Genomic DNA, 14,428 nt, shown 5'->3' with positions numbered 1-14,428 from the left:
CGGAGGGATTTTCTTTCCCCACCAGAAATTTGATTCTGACAAAAGTTAAATCCAACCATTAAATGATTTGGCTTCTCTCAAAGCAAAGAGCCTCACGTTGCACAAGTGCCTGGTGAGAGGGGACGCAGCTCCTGCCCCGTTCTGCTACGGGACGCTTCCATATGAACGAGCGGTACTTTGAGAGGCTAACCCTCACGGGAGGGTCAGGTGAGCTCTGCTTGCAGCAACCCCAACCCTGTCCCTGGGGGCACACGAGTTTCAGCTCCATTAAAGATGGATCAACATGGCCAAGGCTGAAGTTTAAAGAGAAGTTAGTTTGCTCAGCTCTTGCTTAAGCCCCAGAGCAAGGCCAGGAGCCTTGGAGGGCATTGGCAAAGCCAGCTGAAGATTAGCAAAATCCTCTTTAGGAAGAGAGTTTTACTTCCACTTATTTTCTCCTGCCCAGGAAGACTGTAACCCTTTGCATTATCGGAGTGACCTTCAGAAGGGCTCCGTTCTGCGCAGAGCAGGAGAAATTCAGGCATTTGAAGCTATTAAATGAAAGCGTTCATAAGCTGACCCACAGGAGCTAGCAAGACAGGTTTAGAGGTGGGAACCAACACTGGTAGATAACAAGAGCACAAGCAATGCTGCGGTCTACAGCAAACACCCAAAACTGCTTTTCTGAGCCCTAAACCACTTCTACGTTCCTCTTACCGTAGTCAGAGCACAGGCAGCCCCCCCTCCAGCGCTGGGGACCCTGGCCCACGGCATGCGCCCAGACCTGCTGCCCCGGCACTCCTGTAATCCCAGCTCAGCCGGTCATTAGCACAAGGGCAGCCAGGAGGGCAGAGGGCCCGACACCCACCCCACACCGGGGCTGCGGGCACCACGGCGGGGCCGGGCCAAGCCTGAGCTTCGCAGCACCCGGGGGGGGGGGGGGGTGCCCCCCCACCCAGCCCATCTCCCCCGGCCCCCCAAAGCCTGGCAACCCCCGGGCACTGCCGGCTGGCCAGGCGTGCCGCCGGGGACATGTGGGTGCAGACAGGGCAGCCCCCCGTGAGAGCGGGGTGTCTGCAGCAGCAGCTCACCACCACGCCGCGTGGGACGTGGCCAGGGCTGGGGGATTCTGGCACAGGGAGGCAGGAGCGCAGGGGCAGAGACCCACGAAGAGGGCAGCGGCCACGCCATTACACGCAGGGAGTGGGGAAGCTTTATTAGCGAGAGGTGAACGTGGAGTTAAAACCTGTCCTGGGGACTAAAACCAACCCAAACCCCGAGGGCTGGGGGCAGCCGAAGGCAGGGCGGGGGGGGGCTGTCCAGGACCACCTATGGTGCCTTCCTGCCTGCTGCGGGGGGGGCTGCCTTCCGCACCCCAGCCTGGCCGGCTCCTGGGGTCACCCGGGGCTTCCTCGCTTTGCCTTCACCCCCACTCGGCTTGGGGGCATCTTGCTGTGCCCCCTTGGGCACCTTCCCCTTGCTCTTTCCCGCTGGGACCTTTCGGGGCGCCTTCACCCCAGCACCCGCAGCGCCGCCGCCATCCCCCGCTCCTGCACCCGCAGCAGCTGGAGCCGTGGGGGGCACTGGACGCCCTTTGCCGGGGGCCCGGGGGCGGCCGGCAGCTGGCGGGGGTTTTGCTCCATCGCTCCTGGGCTCGGCGGCTGCCGGCGGCCGGGCCTGGAGGGGAGAGCACAGCTCAGGGGGCTGCCGTGGCGCCAGGCGCCCCGCTCACCCCGGGGCCGTACTCACGTCCAGGGGCTTTGCGCTCCGCTTCTGCTTCACCGCTGTCGGCTTCTCCTCCGCGGCGCCTGGCGGGGAAGGGGTGTGGGGTGAGCCCACGCAGGGCCCCTCCACGGCGTTGGTGCAGCTCACGGCACCACTGGCCCCTTACCTCGCTGCCGCGCGCCCACCGTGGGGACCCTGGGGGGCTTGGTGGTCCCTTTCCGTCCCGGCTTCGTGGCTTCTTCTCTGTCAGGCTCCGCCTGGGCCGGCCGCTGCTTTTGCCGCAGCTTCTCAGGGGCTAACTGGGGGCGAAAGAGGGGTGGAAGCGTGGCCAGGCAGCCCCCAGCCCCAGCACCGCAGGGGCGGCAGCCCCTCGGCTCACCTTGAAGCGGCCGGTGGCCCCCATGGCGGAGGAATTGGGGGGCCGCACCAGGTCCCCGCGGCTCAGCCCCTTGCTCAGCGCCTGCTTCAGCAGGTACTTGAGGCGGACGGGGTCCACAGCGGGGTACTTGGCCAGGATGAATCGCTTGATGGCGATGACGGAGACGCCTTTCCGCTGGTCCTGGGCCCGCAGCGCCTCGATGACCATGTGCAGGGTGGGGGGGTGGGGGGCCCGCCGGCCACGGGCCAGCGGAGTGGGGAGCTGAGTTGCCCCCGCAGCTCCGGCTGCTGGGAGAGGCGAGGGGCACGGCTGGGGACACCGGCCCGGCCCCAAGGCACTCGTGCCCCCAAGGGCTGCAAAGCCCCCCCAGAAGCCAAGCAGCCACGACCCCGCTCACCCTCGCAGGGACCGTGGCCACCAGAGCCGCGGCTCCATGGAGACCCCCCCCTCGCAAACCCCTTACCCAGCTGAGCCTCCATAGCTGCACAAATCCACCCAAAAGCAGCCCCGGCCCTCCTCACAGCACCACCGCCCTCACTCATGGACTCGCCTCAATTCAGCTAATTTATCTGATTAGCACCCTAATTGCAGGGGCTGGCTAACAGCTGCTAATTGGTTGCGGCCCAGGTGGGAGCAGGTGACTGGGAACCCAAGAGCCCTTTGCCAAAACTTTGTGAGGGGCTGGAGGGAGAGGGTGCCCGTCCAAGCAGAGGGTTTAGAGCGGGACGCTTCTGTGTTAAAAATAAATCCTCCAGTGGTGCTGTGGACACTTGCCCCGCTGTTGCAGCAGGGTAGGGTGTTTGTGCTCCCTCCTGTTCTGCCTGTGCTCGCGAGGACAGCGTGAGTGTCCCCGGCCCGGGGACCACTGTGTTTCTCCACAGGGCACCGTGTCAGCCCCTTCCTCTTTACGCAGGAGTCGCGAGGGGATTGCACGCGTGGCCTGTGAGAGCCGGAGGAAGGGCCGGGGTGACGTGGCGGCAGGGCTGGTTGGCGGCCCGGCGCGACGGACGTGCTGCTGCGTCGGTGGACGTGCCACGCGCTGCCCAGGAAGACCTTCGTCAAGGTCTGCGCCCGTGTGCTGAGCCCAGGGGCCGGGTCCTGGCAGGGGCCCGAGGCGCCGGCAGCACCCAGCTCTGGAGCAAGGAGCTGGGAGAGGCACCCAGGGCCCCGCATGCCCAGCTCCCCCCGGACCAGCACCACCAGCCCGTCCCTGCTTCATTTCCATCCATCTCCGAACTCTCCAGGAAGGGGACGGCGGGGACGCGGGAGGGCTGCAGGGGCTGGCACCACGGCTCCTCCTGCTCCTGGTCCGGCCGTCACCCCTCCGGCAGCACCGCGATGCCTCCGGCGCCTGCCTGGGCGGGCAGGAGGGTCCCAAACCCTCGCTTGCCCCCGCCGCCGCCGGCAGCAGCAGGATCGGGGCCAGGCCATGACCTGCACGTTGCTGGGGCTGGTCCTGCGCAGGCGGGAAAACCGCGGCGCCGAGCATGGCAGGGCTCCCGTGGAGCACAGCCTCACGGGCAGCGAATAAACACCAAATCCTGCCTCCTCTTCCCTCCAAAATCAGCTCCCAGATTTGAAGAACATGAATCAGACATCAGCCTAAACACTGAATTATTCATAAACCTCTAATCTTTAGATTTCACTGAATATGCAGAAGTATAGATAAAAAAAAATAATGAGAGAATTGTACTTGCAAATTGCTCTTTATTAAAGGTTTAACTTGCATGGGTTCCATACATTCCCTATTAGAACTTGCAAAGCTGCATAGGATTAGAAATCAGAGAGGATAATAATGTACAAAAATAGTTTCAAATGTTGATAACACTGAACAGCGAGAAAAACATCTTATTTGTATAACTGAGCTAAAAATAAAAATGAAGAACACTGCTACAATTGCAATATGCCATCTTGTAGTGCTTAAAACATATGTCGACGTCTCTGAGCCATATGCTCCCACGTCTTGCCTGCTACAGCGCGGAGGGAAGCTTAGCGATGCACCGATCGGTCCTCAAAAGCACAAGCGCGGGCCAAAACCTCCTACTTGGGCTGGTGCCGAACCGGCTGCGGGTGAAACGGGGGGGGTGCGCGGGGGGGCGGGGGCGAGCGTGTCTGGGGGGCACGGCCCCGGCCCGCGGCGGGCCCGGCGGTGCCGCGGGGGGGGGGGGGAACGGCGGGACTACGGGGCAGGGGTGCTTCCCGCTGGGGGGGGCGCACCGAGCGGGGCCGCTGCTGGGGCTGCGAGCACCGTGTGCGCCCTGCCGCGCCGGGTACCTGCGGGAGCAAGCACCGAGCCCGCACCGAGCCCGCACCGAGCCCGCACCGAGCCCGCCCCGAGCCCGCACCGAGCGCCCCCGGCCGCCCCGCGGGGCCCCCTCCCCGCCGCCCGCCCGCCGGGCAGCACCCGCAGCCGCCACCTCTGCGGCACGGAGGGGCCCACGCGCACCGGTACCCCGTCCCGTCCCCCCCGGGGGTGGGGTGGGGGGGGTGTCCCGGTGCCTCCCGGGGCTTCTGGCGTGCCGGAGGTGGGGCAGGGCTGGAGCTGGGGGCACCTCGCGGCAGCCAGACTTGCACCCGGGGCCGAGCGGTCGGAGGGCGGCGGAGCCCGGGACGCGCCCCGGCCCTTGCCGGGCCGTCGAGGTGGGGCGAGGGAGGCGCGGGTGGGGCGGCTCCGCCGCGGCCCGGGGCTCACGCGTGGCGGCGGGGGCACGGCGGGTGGAGAGGGGGGGGGGGCGTCAGACCCGGGGGGGGGGGTGGGGGGGGCCGCGCCGGGAGCGGGGCGGGGCGCGAGCTCTCAGCAAGCCAACAGAAACGCACGGAGTTACGCCAGTGGAGGGGCTAAGCCTTTGCATTTTAATTCCAAAACGTGTGTGCACAGTTACAGCCTTGTGCCCAGGGAGCCTAGTGCCAGGAGAGAGGAGCCCGCGCCGCGGGGCCGTGGCGGCGGCGGGGCCGGGTTCGTGCTCCCGGGGCGGCGGGGCGCACCCCGAGGACTGGCCGCTCCGGCGGGGCCTACGCGGGAGAGACCTGGCTGGTGGAGACGGAGGAGGTCTCTGTCTTGCCAGCAGACGTGTCCTCGTCACCCAGCGGGTTCTTGCCGCAGCAGAGGGTTGTGATCATGCAGTTACGGAACTGGAAGAGAGGGAAGCCCCCGGGGGGGGGGGGGGGGTGAGGCGGGCGGACGGCGGGCACCCCCGGCTGCGGGGCGGCGGAGCTCCTCGGGGGGCACCGTGCCGGGGGGGTCCCCCTCCCCGCCGCTCGGGGCCGGCGGCGTTTCGGGCAGGGAGGGCTTGGCACTTAGGAGGTGCAGCCAACGCCGAGGACGAGCTGCCTGGTCGCCCCCCACCCCCCCGGCATGCCAGAAGGTCACCGGGCAGCAAACTCCCCTCCCAGCCCACTGGTACCTCGAGGTGCCGTAACTCCCTGTAAGCTGTCCCAAAGCAAAACACGAAAAAAGGAGGTGGGCTGGCATCCCGCCGCTTACCTGTTTGTTCATGATGATGTAAATCACGGGGTTGTAGACGGCGGAGGTCTTGGCAAAGAATGCCGGGAGGGTCATGAAGATGGGCCCGAAGTCCGAGCCCTGGTTGGTGAAGATGTAGAAAGCGACGCTGGCGTAGGGGACCCAGCAAATCAGGAAGGCGATGACCATGATGATGACCATGCGGGTCACTTCTTTCTCTGCCTTCTGGGTGGTGGCAGACTCCTGCTGCTGGGCAGCAGCCTGTGGACAGGAGGGAAGGGGAATGTGATGGAGCCGGGGAGGGCTGCGCCGGCATGGGACGCGGGGTAAGGTTTGGGGTAGCTGAGCCGCACAGCTGGATTTTGGTAGTACCCCCTTCGCAGGGGGCCAGCCCGGCCCCCGGACGGGCCTTTCTGTCACCAGCCTGGAGCCCGGCGTGGGCCCCTTCCCAGCCCTGGGGATGGAGGTGGCCCCCCGCCCGCCGCCACTAGCAGGTACCCACCTCCTTGACGGTGCAAACAAGATTCCCGTAGCAGAAGAAAATGACGGTCAGCGGGATTGTGAAGTGAACCACGAACATGTAGATGACAAAAGATTCGTTGTTGACCTCTGGCTTCAGAGTGTAGTAGTCGATCCCGCACGAGCACTGCATGCCCTCGGGGATGTACCTGCAAGGTGAGCCGGGCAGGTCAGCGGCCAGCGGAGGCGGCGGGCTGGGAGCCACGGCCCAGCCGCCGGCCAGCCGGCTCCTGCGGCCCCGGGCGCCCGGCACAGCACCCTGCCTACCTGGACCAGCCAAAGATCGGGGGAGCCGCGCACGCCAAGGCCATGACCCAGGTGAAGGCAACGCCCATGATGGCGTGGTTCTCCCCGAAGCGGAAGTTGCTCATGGGCTTGCAGACCACTACGTATCTTTCGATAGCCAGGACGACCAGCGACCAGAGAGCAATTTCACCTGCACCAGGGAGAAAGAGGGAGAGAGACGCAGGGACTTTGAGCAACGGGAGGAGAGAAATGCGCTGACGGCAGCACCAGGCCTCCTCGGGCTGTTGCTGCCAAGGAAGACCCCTGGCAGCAGGTGAATCTCCACCAAGGGCTCGGAAAGAGAGATGAACAAAGGCCAGGAGCAGACGCAGTCGGAAGGCATGAGAATATACCTCTTCCCTGCACTGCTGGCTCGCAGTAACCACTTTGCTGCTGTGTTTTGAGGTCCACGGCTGGATCCCCCCCACTCATCCTGGACAGCACCTGCACCTACACGCCTGCGGTCCCACTCGGAGATGCAGCGAGTGCCCGCCAGCCCAGGATTTCCCCTCACTACCCACAGACTCCCAGAAAACCTGCGCCACAAGGACCAAACCAGTAAAACTTGCCTGTGGCTGAAGGCTGCGCTGAATGGAGGAGGGTGGTCTTAGACACACGATTTTTATTTAACATCTGTTTCGGTCAAAGCCCGGCTAGCTTTGCTAGCCTGCACCACCACGCACCGCATCAGGGCGAATGGCAGACTCAGCCCCACGAAACAGGAAGAACAAATTTGTCATCTCTCAAGTCAGAAAGCGAGCCAAAAAGATGTGCAAATCCAACAACTGCAAAATCTGCTACTGGTTGCTTTTCATTGCTGCACTGTTGTTCTCAGAATACTGAGCAGGTGGCTACCAAAATAACATCAGAAAAGCAGTGTCATTTGTCGCTTTCTTCACCTCCCACCCTGAAACACTGCAACTGCCTTGGCCCACGCCAGCAGCAGACCAAGGCCCTTCCAGATATCATGTTTTTCCAGGATCATCTGGGCATCTTCCCTCCCTCTCCTACAATCTGGGGCAATTCCTGGCAGAAGATTTTTGAACACTTGGAAATCTTACCGCCCAGTGTAGCAAAGAAGCCTTCGATGTAGCACCCTGTTACTCCAAAGACAAAGTACCCGTTCATCGAAGTGTACATGGTGGTCGTGAAGCCTCCAAAGACCATGAAGAGATCAGCGATCGCCAGGTTCAGGAGGATGTAGTTTAGAGGCGTCCGGAGCTTCTTGTGCTGGATGGTGACATACAGCGTGAGGAAGTTGATGGGGAAGCCGAGCAGGATCAGCATGAACATGTAGGCAGCCAGCGCCGAGAACTTCCAGGGCTCAGCCAGGTAGTACTGGGGGTACTCGAAGGGGCTCCGCACCACCCCGGTCTTGTTGGACATGGGCACGTAGAAGTCTTGGCCTTCTGTTCCATTCATGGTTGCGGTTCGTGAGGTGCCTTTTGCTCTTACTCAGGGGTTTCTTTTTTGTGTGGGGGGATCGCTTCTGAAGTGGGGCTCCCGCCACCTCTCAGCCTTCGCTGTCACCCCAAGAAGTGGCTGCGCTCACCTCTGCAGGGCGCCCCTTATAAAGTGCCCCCCAGGGTAAGCTCCAGGCATTGGTGTCAGCGCGATTAGGGCTTAGAGAATTATTAAACATAATCATCCAGGGGTAATTGGCTTTCCTGGGAAGGTATTAAGGTGACACCTGTTTTGGGCCCACGATGTCATTGCTGGAGACCATGGTTCATGGTCATATGTAAGGAGGTAGCTCTGCATCGCACCTTTCACTGGGGGGGCCCAAACCAGATGGCAGCTCCGCTTGCACAGCCTTGCTCCCCAGCATGGCTGTGCTCCCCAGGGAGCAAGGGTTTGGGGTGGGCCCTGCACCCTTGGCAGTCTTTGCACCCCACAGCGCAGAGCTGGACGTCCACAGCTCACGCTCCCATCGCCCAGGGAGAGGCACTCACCCCTCCTGCCCCCGAGGCCCCCCGCCCACCCTCCACGGGCACTCGGGGGTGTGCTGCCCATCACTGTGAAATGCCTCAGTTTCCCCACAGAGAGGTACTGGGAGTGGTGGGCATTACCATCAGGTTGCCAGGCGGAGGGTGCCAGGGGAAGACGAGGCACATGGGGATCCTTGGCCACGCTTTCTCAAGGCTCCTGGGCTGAACTTCTGGCAGTCGCCAGCAAACAGAGGCTCCTTTCCGCCCTGCTGCTACCAGGAGTGAAGTTTGCGGTTCAAACCCCCCACGACCGTGGGCTTGGGGGGCTGCAGGTGGCGGCTGGGCTGGGCAGGTGCCGTGTGGTGCGGTCGGTCAGTGGTAGAGGGGTGTCCAGGCCCACTCCTACAAGGAGTTACACTGGTAGCACCTAATAAATAATCTAGACCACCTGTCCTGGGCAGGTGTCATTCTGCACTGGTGCTGAGAAGGTTGCCGCACAAGGGCACTGAAGGGAGGTTCTGAGCTGAAGCCAACACTCAGCCTCATTTTGTGGTTGACAGACATCTCTGGTCTCCCTGAAACCTTGTGGAAGCATCAAATTCCACAGAGGAAGCCTCTTTGGAGCCTTCCATGTCCTCCACGTCTCTCTGCCTCCCCACTCAATGCACTGAGTTGTGCTTGAAATGTTCTTTGTGCCAGCCAGCAACTGAGTTAGACATTACCTTTCCTTAATCTCTCAGAGGCAATGGGGACAGCACGTACATTAGCGAGCGCAATGAAGCCAACCGCAGAGGGTACCTCTTCTGGAGACAGCTCACACCATCGTGACTAATCTTTTAAGCTCCAGAGCTATTTTCCCCATCTCTTCCCTTTTTTTCCCCACCCGCTGTTCACCACCTTTCTCGTCAGCAGTCAGTAACGTGCCAGCCGGCTCCCCCGCGGCGGCTGGGCAAGGTCTGCCGGCTCTGCCCCTCGGTCGGGGCCAGAGGCTGGAGGGGTCTGAGCACCCACCTCCCCTCGCTGTTCTGGCTGCGGCCGGGGGCTGAGCTGAGCACTCCCTGCAGCCAGGAGTGGGCAGCTGTGGGCGCCTCGGCCAGCACGCGAGGATGTGCCAGAGCCACTGGAGCTCGCACATGCGTCCTCTCGGCCTTAATAAACTTTGGCCCTGGCCCAGTTTTCACCAGTGTTCCCTGTGGGTTAGTTTGGCACACGCAAAAAGTTTAAATGAAAACCGCACAAAGCACTGTACTCTTTAAAGAAGACGCCAAGCTGGGAAACCTTCACTGTAAGTGGGGAAGGTCTGAAGGAGCTGAAGTGCTGGCACCCACAGGAAGACCGGGCTGGCTGTAGCCCAAGGCAGGCCACCATCACTCTGGACAGTCCCAAAGGTCTTCCTTCATGCCAACGGGAAACTGCCACATCCTCACACACGCTCCACTCCTCCTAAGTCACTCTCAATTAACTTTTCACACACGTTGCCAAGGCCAGAGCAGTGCCACTATCTAATTGCAAATGCAGCTGTTCATACTTGTATCTGGGCATACAAGAAGGATTAAAGTTTTATCTTCCCAATACACAAATATGCCACCTTAAGCTCTGATGCAATAAGCCACTGCTGAGGTTAGCAGGTGCTGCTCAGAGCTTAGGGCCTGGCGTGCGTCACCGCGGGAGCACAGCAGTGGGACAGGCAGGCAGGAAAGGGTAGAACAACTCTGCAAGTCAAAGAAAACTGTTGGTCAGCCACTCACAACAGCTTCAGACAAGCACCACGGTGAGACTTCTTGTACAGCGAGGAACTCCTTATCATAAAGTTGCTTGAGAGTTTCAGTGGCACAAGGCAGTCTGGAACTAGAACATCTTCACAATCTGTGATACGGGCCGAGTATGTTCTTGCCTAGAAAAGCCCAGTACCCTTTTCAAACCTAGACTGGATTCAGAGTTGCTTAAAAAAGGAAAAAAAACTTCTTGCTTGATCCATTTTGTCTCTGTGTCATGGCAAACCCTATCTATTTATTTTTATATTTTTTCATTCCCACTAGCTCTACAAAGCCAGCTCAGTTCCAGGAGAATGAGCCGAATTCCATTCTGGCTCACATCTCAAACAGCATTGTTTATCCATGTCAGTGACAAAGTCTTCATTGCAAACAGTGACAGACGAGCGGCAATTCGAACAGAATGTTTCTGAAGTGGCAAATTAAGCAGAGTTGGTCAGGAAGCATCGAGGGGCTCAGAACCCCGTGGTGCCAGTGCAGGGTGTGACTTTCAAGAGGAACTGGAGCGGACACGGAGACATCACCAGTTCAACGGGCAGAGTGCGGTTATGTGGTAGCTGCTTCACCGGCACCCAACAACCTCCGCCAGCAGCTTCAGACAGTAAAGTAAAATATCATTTCCCACTCAAAACAAAGGGAGGCTGTGACAGACGGGATGTCATAACAACAAGAAAACTCATGGTAACATGGGCACAATTTATACTGGCTTAGAGTCAACAGACCTCTCGCTCCCCAGCCCCGACCCAGCCCAGCCCGCTACCCACACACGTCCTCCCACTGCCAGAGCTGCTCTGTGACCATCCTCGGGAGATTCGGCAGGCCTGGCTGGGATGGGGGTGACCGTCCCCAGAGCAGCCCTGTGGTGCTGTGCTTTGGATTTGTGTCTAAACCAGTGCGGCTGCTAACACACCGGGGGTGTAGCTAGAGCTGAGCAGTGCTTGCACGGCACCGAGGTTTTCCTTTTCCCCCACTCTGTCCTGCCCAGGAATAGGCCAGAGCTGGGCAAGAAGTGGGGAGGGGACAGAGCTGGGCCAGCTGGCCAAAGGGGTATTCTGCACCGGATGGTAACATGTGCAGAAATAAAAGCTCCGGGAAAGGAGGAAGGATTTTGTGTTTGTGGCGTTTGCCCTCCCAGGTAGCCATCACCCCCTGGCAGGCCCTGCTCTCCAGGAAGCAGGCCGGGTATCTGACTGCCCCGGGGAAGCACTGAATAAACACCTTACTGCTTTGCTTGCACACACAGCTTTGCTTCACTTATCAAACCATTTTTATCTCGACCTGTGAGCTTCCCTGCTTTTGCTCTTCTGATTTTCTCCCCAGGCCTGCAGGGAGGAGTGAGCAAACTACTGCACAGGGGCTTTGCTGCTGCCTGGGACTGGCCCACCATGTTGGGTCAAGCAGCTGCATCACTGCAATCCCCTCAGCAAGCAGCTGAAGTAGAACCTGGCAGGTCCATCTCCTCTCGCCTCTACACCTTGTTTGCCCATGGCTCCGGGCTGAAACAGTGCTGGGGAAGTCCTGCTCAGAAATGCTCCTGCAGCACATCACCGCGCTGGTCAGCACGGCAGCGCAAAGGCAGGCGCAGATCACGGGCGCTGCAAGAACCGACACAGACACGACGGCAGGAGTCGCGGCGACACAGGAGGCAGCGGGCGGTGGAGGTACTCACGTCTGGGTGGCTTGATTAACACAACCTGGCGTTCTGCAGGGTGAATTCTACACAGATTAAAAGCTTCGCCCCCCTCCTCTCAGTGTGGCTGTGAGATGGCCCTCAGTGCCAAGATCACAGGTTAAGAGCTCTAAACTCTAACGCTGTTCTTGCCTAAGTGGAAAAAAAAAAAGAAAATTCAGGTTCAGAAGCAGCAGCGTTACAGCAAATTCCAAGACAAAGGGTAGTGAAAAATAGTCCTGTTTATTTGAAGATCCATCAATAATGGGTACATATTAAGGAGCAAATCCAGACATAGCACAAGTTGGAGTAAAAACAACAATTACTTCAAGGCTGAATTTGACCCTGGAAGCATTCATGTAAAAATCTGTGGCACTTCAGCTGCTTGCCTGGGAAATGTGGAGGACATTCACAAACAACAGACATTTTCTTTATAAAAAACTAGTTACGTTTCTTCAACTCAGTTCCACTCTTATGTACAAAATGGAGTAAGATGACTTAACTAAGTCGTTACGAAAACTCTGAGTCCAGGAAGTGTTTGGTTTTTTTCATTGGTTTGACTCATCTATTCTCCGTCGACAGAATGGACAACAATTATGCTGGAGTACAAGAAGCTCATAGTCTTCTGTGTGAAACATCTGTTAATTAGGAACAGATTTAGGGACAAGTTAGCCTGTGACTTGCTCGAAGAAAATGCAAACTGAGCTCAGTGGCTTCTCTATGGCACATTCTGAAGCTACCATTAAAAGAGAATTGGCCCTCTTACTTTCAGTTGCTTGAAAGCGATATAACCTGGAATGCAGCAGCAAACATTTCACAGGCCACTGCCAATGCTGCTGAACAGACACAAACCAATTAATTACTTTTGCAGAAAGAAGGACAAAAATTAGACAGTTTCTGTGTAAGCAAACGTAACTAAATTGCAGTACTTCAAAAAGCCATTCCTGAGAGGGGAAGGAGAGGGAGAGGGACTGGACCACAGGCTTAGTTACTGACTGATTTTCCCTGCTAGACGAGGTTGAAAGTCAGAGAGGAGCAAAAAGAAATAAATACAAATCAGCGTTTGCTGGTCAGCCAGAGTGTGCTTGAAAGGCTCTGACTTGCTGTCAGTACAACTCCTCAAATTCAGCTCCCTCAAAGTTTTCAGAGGGCAGCTGTTCCTCTGCATATCACACAGCTTAGTTTTTGGTTTTCATTGCCTTCTCTCTCTACATCATTCAGGAATTTATTGAATACGTTTTAAAGAATGAGGTTTCAATGATTAGAATTGTTTCAGCCATAAGGTTCTCAGTAGGGTGTGGGTTTGTTGTTTTTTTAACCTCTTCATGAAAACACTACCTGAAAACATGATGGACACATGGTAATGGAGGCATCTGGTAGCAGGGAACGGTAGTACTGCCACCGCAGTGGCTTTGGCCAGCGTTTAATCAGGACGTCCCTCCGGCTCATTGACTGCAGAACAGCACGATTCACAATCACTGGAACAAATTCTGAGCCTCCTTGCTGCAGGAGAGCAGGTTTACAAAGAATTAGTTACCAACTGCAATGCCCTTTGAGGATTAATAAAATCTTGAAAGAAGCAAAGTAAAATTCAGTAGAAAAATCTAATATAGAATTGGCCTGAGTCTGGTCCCACTAAACTCACTGTCAGGGTTATAAATACCTCCAGCGGCAGCAGCACCCAGCCACATCTCTAACACTGTTTCAGCCAGCTTCCATTACTCTTTTTAACACAATTCCTTGTAAATAACACCCATGCCCACAGTCTTCACTAGAACCTCACAGTAATGACTGTTTTATAGGTATACTGCCTAGATACAGAAAAGCCCTGGGGGACAGCCCCATTGTATCATTGCGTGATGATAACACCAAATTCCAGGAATGTTTACTTTAAGATCTTTGCTGTTTTGTGGTTTTTGGTTAGGTTTGTTTTTTTCTGGTGCTTTTTGTTGGCTTTTTTTCCAAGAGAGCAGTTAACTGGTAAATCCTTTTCTCTCTCAAGTGCCACGCTCTCTCCCAGTCCCCTGCTTTGTGTCGCTCTTGTGGTAATCTTTGTTACGTATTCACACCAAAAGAGCGGCATGAATTGTAAGTTAAAATTTTCTATTCATTTCTGTTGGTAGCAAGAAACAAACAACTAGAAGATACAGGTAAGGCTCTCACCTCAAAGCTCAGTTTTGCTGTAAAGGGATCATCATCTTCAATAATATCTGTATTGTCATCGAGCCTCAAACTCTGTGCATCTAGGCACATTTCTTAAGGAAGAAAAAGTTTCTGTAAAATTAGCTGTCCTCGCAGTAGCTAGCACTCACAGAACAAATAAGAAAGCATACCAGCAGGACCAGAATCCCTGTTGCTCCAGAGTGTTCTCAAACTGGTACAGTGCCTGGATTATTACAGAAAGTGCTAGAGAAGGGCTTGCTGTGATTCACAGTGACTGGGGAAATTTATCACTGCAGCTGCTGCCGAACGGCAAAACTGACCACAGCGAGTATGAGGTCAGCTCTGCCTCCCTTCCCTCTGCCCCCTCCTGACAGATGGCAAAGCAAATGAAGCAACCTATTTAAATTACAATATTGAGCAGCTTTAGTCAGAGATTGTGTTTTCTTGTGCATCACTCTGCACCTAATATTACATGGCCCCCGCAGTAAGTGGGAGCTCTGGATGCCAAAGCATTCCAAACCAGATTCCAGCAGGAATGGTTATGAA

At 57.4% G+C, this 14,428-nt stretch overlaps 3 protein-coding genes across 11 annotated transcripts in view; all 3 read right to left on the bottom strand.

The window, feature by feature from the left end:
- Positions 1-1,291: 1,291 nt before the first annotated feature.
- LOC116960448 (histone H1.8) lies at positions 1,292-4,391 on the bottom strand. 2 transcript variants are annotated; one of them, XM_042799578.1, is made up of 5 exons: positions 2,547-4,391; positions 2,084-2,367; positions 1,871-2,003; positions 1,729-1,787; positions 1,292-1,656 (listed from the first exon to the last, which is right to left on the bottom strand). In XM_042799578.1, the coding sequence occupies exons 1-5, from the start codon at positions 2,623-2,625 to the stop codon at positions 1,309-1,311; spliced, it is 903 nt and encodes a 300-aa protein (XP_042655512.1). In that variant the 5' UTR covers positions 2,626-4,391; the 3' UTR covers positions 1,292-1,308. The 2 variants fall into 2 exon arrangements, with proteins under 2 accessions (XP_042655512.1, XP_042655513.1); XM_042799579.1 differs by having other exon boundaries at positions 2,084-2,370; positions 2,547-2,604.
- Positions 4,392-4,913: 522 nt separating this feature from the next.
- Positions 4,914-7,773, bottom strand: RHO (rhodopsin). Its single transcript, XM_042799577.1, has 5 exons — positions 7,412-7,773; positions 6,333-6,501; positions 6,049-6,214; positions 5,568-5,807; positions 4,914-5,215 (listed from the first exon to the last, which is right to left on the bottom strand). Exons 1-5 carry the CDS (start codon positions 7,770-7,772, stop codon positions 5,096-5,098), a joined length of 1,056 nt encoding a protein of 351 aa, XP_042655511.1. The 5' UTR covers position 7,773; the 3' UTR covers positions 4,914-5,095.
- Positions 7,743-14,428, bottom strand: part of IFT122 (intraflagellar transport 122) — a 36,703-nt gene continuing 30,017 nt past the window's right edge. For 3 of the 8 annotated variants that reach the window (XM_042799573.1, XM_042799574.1, XM_032987820.2), the window contains 4 exons: positions 13,883-13,962; positions 13,058-13,222; positions 12,223-12,357; positions 7,743-11,872 (listed from right to left, as the gene is read on the bottom strand). In XM_042799573.1, coding sequence (XP_042655507.1) covers positions 12,268-12,357; positions 13,058-13,222; positions 13,883-13,962 — 335 coding nt within the window. In that variant the 3' untranslated portion in view covers positions 7,743-11,872; positions 12,223-12,267. The remainder of the gene's footprint in view (positions 11,873-12,222; positions 12,358-13,057; positions 13,223-13,882; positions 13,963-14,428) is intronic. The other 5 variants (XR_006165958.1, XR_006165959.1, XR_006165960.1 and 2 more) reach the window with 5 other exon arrangements.

Source organism: Tyto alba, unplaced genomic scaffold (genome assembly GCF_018691265.1).
Source record: "Tyto alba isolate M040663 unplaced genomic scaffold, T.alba_DEE_v4.0 Super-Scaffold_3, whole genome shotgun sequence".
Taxonomy (NCBI): domain Eukaryota; kingdom Metazoa; phylum Chordata; class Aves; order Strigiformes; family Tytonidae; genus Tyto; species Tyto alba.
Note: the sequence above shows the minus strand (reverse complement) of the source record. Positions and strands in the feature narration are given on the sequence as shown.

Excerpts from the sequence above, each read along its gene's own strand:
- LOC116960448 (XM_042799578.1), bottom strand. The coding sequence starts at position 2,625 with ATGAGTGAGGGCGGTGGTGCTGTGAGGAGGGCCGGGGCTGCTTTTGGG. Across the intron at positions 2,368-2,546 it reads AGCTATGGAGGCTCAGCTGG|CCGGAGCTGCGGGGGCAACT; the intron begins GTAAGGGGTTTG and ends CTCTCCCAGCAG. Across the intron at positions 1,657-1,728 it reads GGAGCGCAAAGCCCCTGGAC|GCCCGGCCGCCGGCAGCCGC; the intron begins GTGAGTACGGCC and ends TCTCCCCTCCAG.
- RHO (XM_042799577.1), bottom strand. The coding sequence starts at position 7,772 with ATGAATGGAACAGAAGGCCAAGACTTCTACGTGCCCATGTCCAACAAG. Across the intron at positions 6,215-6,332 it reads CCGATCTTTGGCTGGTCCAG|GTACATCCCCGAGGGCATGC; the intron begins GTAGGCAGGGTG and ends CTCACCTTGCAG. Across the intron at positions 5,808-6,048 it reads TTGTTTGCACCGTCAAGGAG|GCTGCTGCCCAGCAGCAGGA; the intron begins GTGGGTACCTGC and ends TCCTGTCCACAG.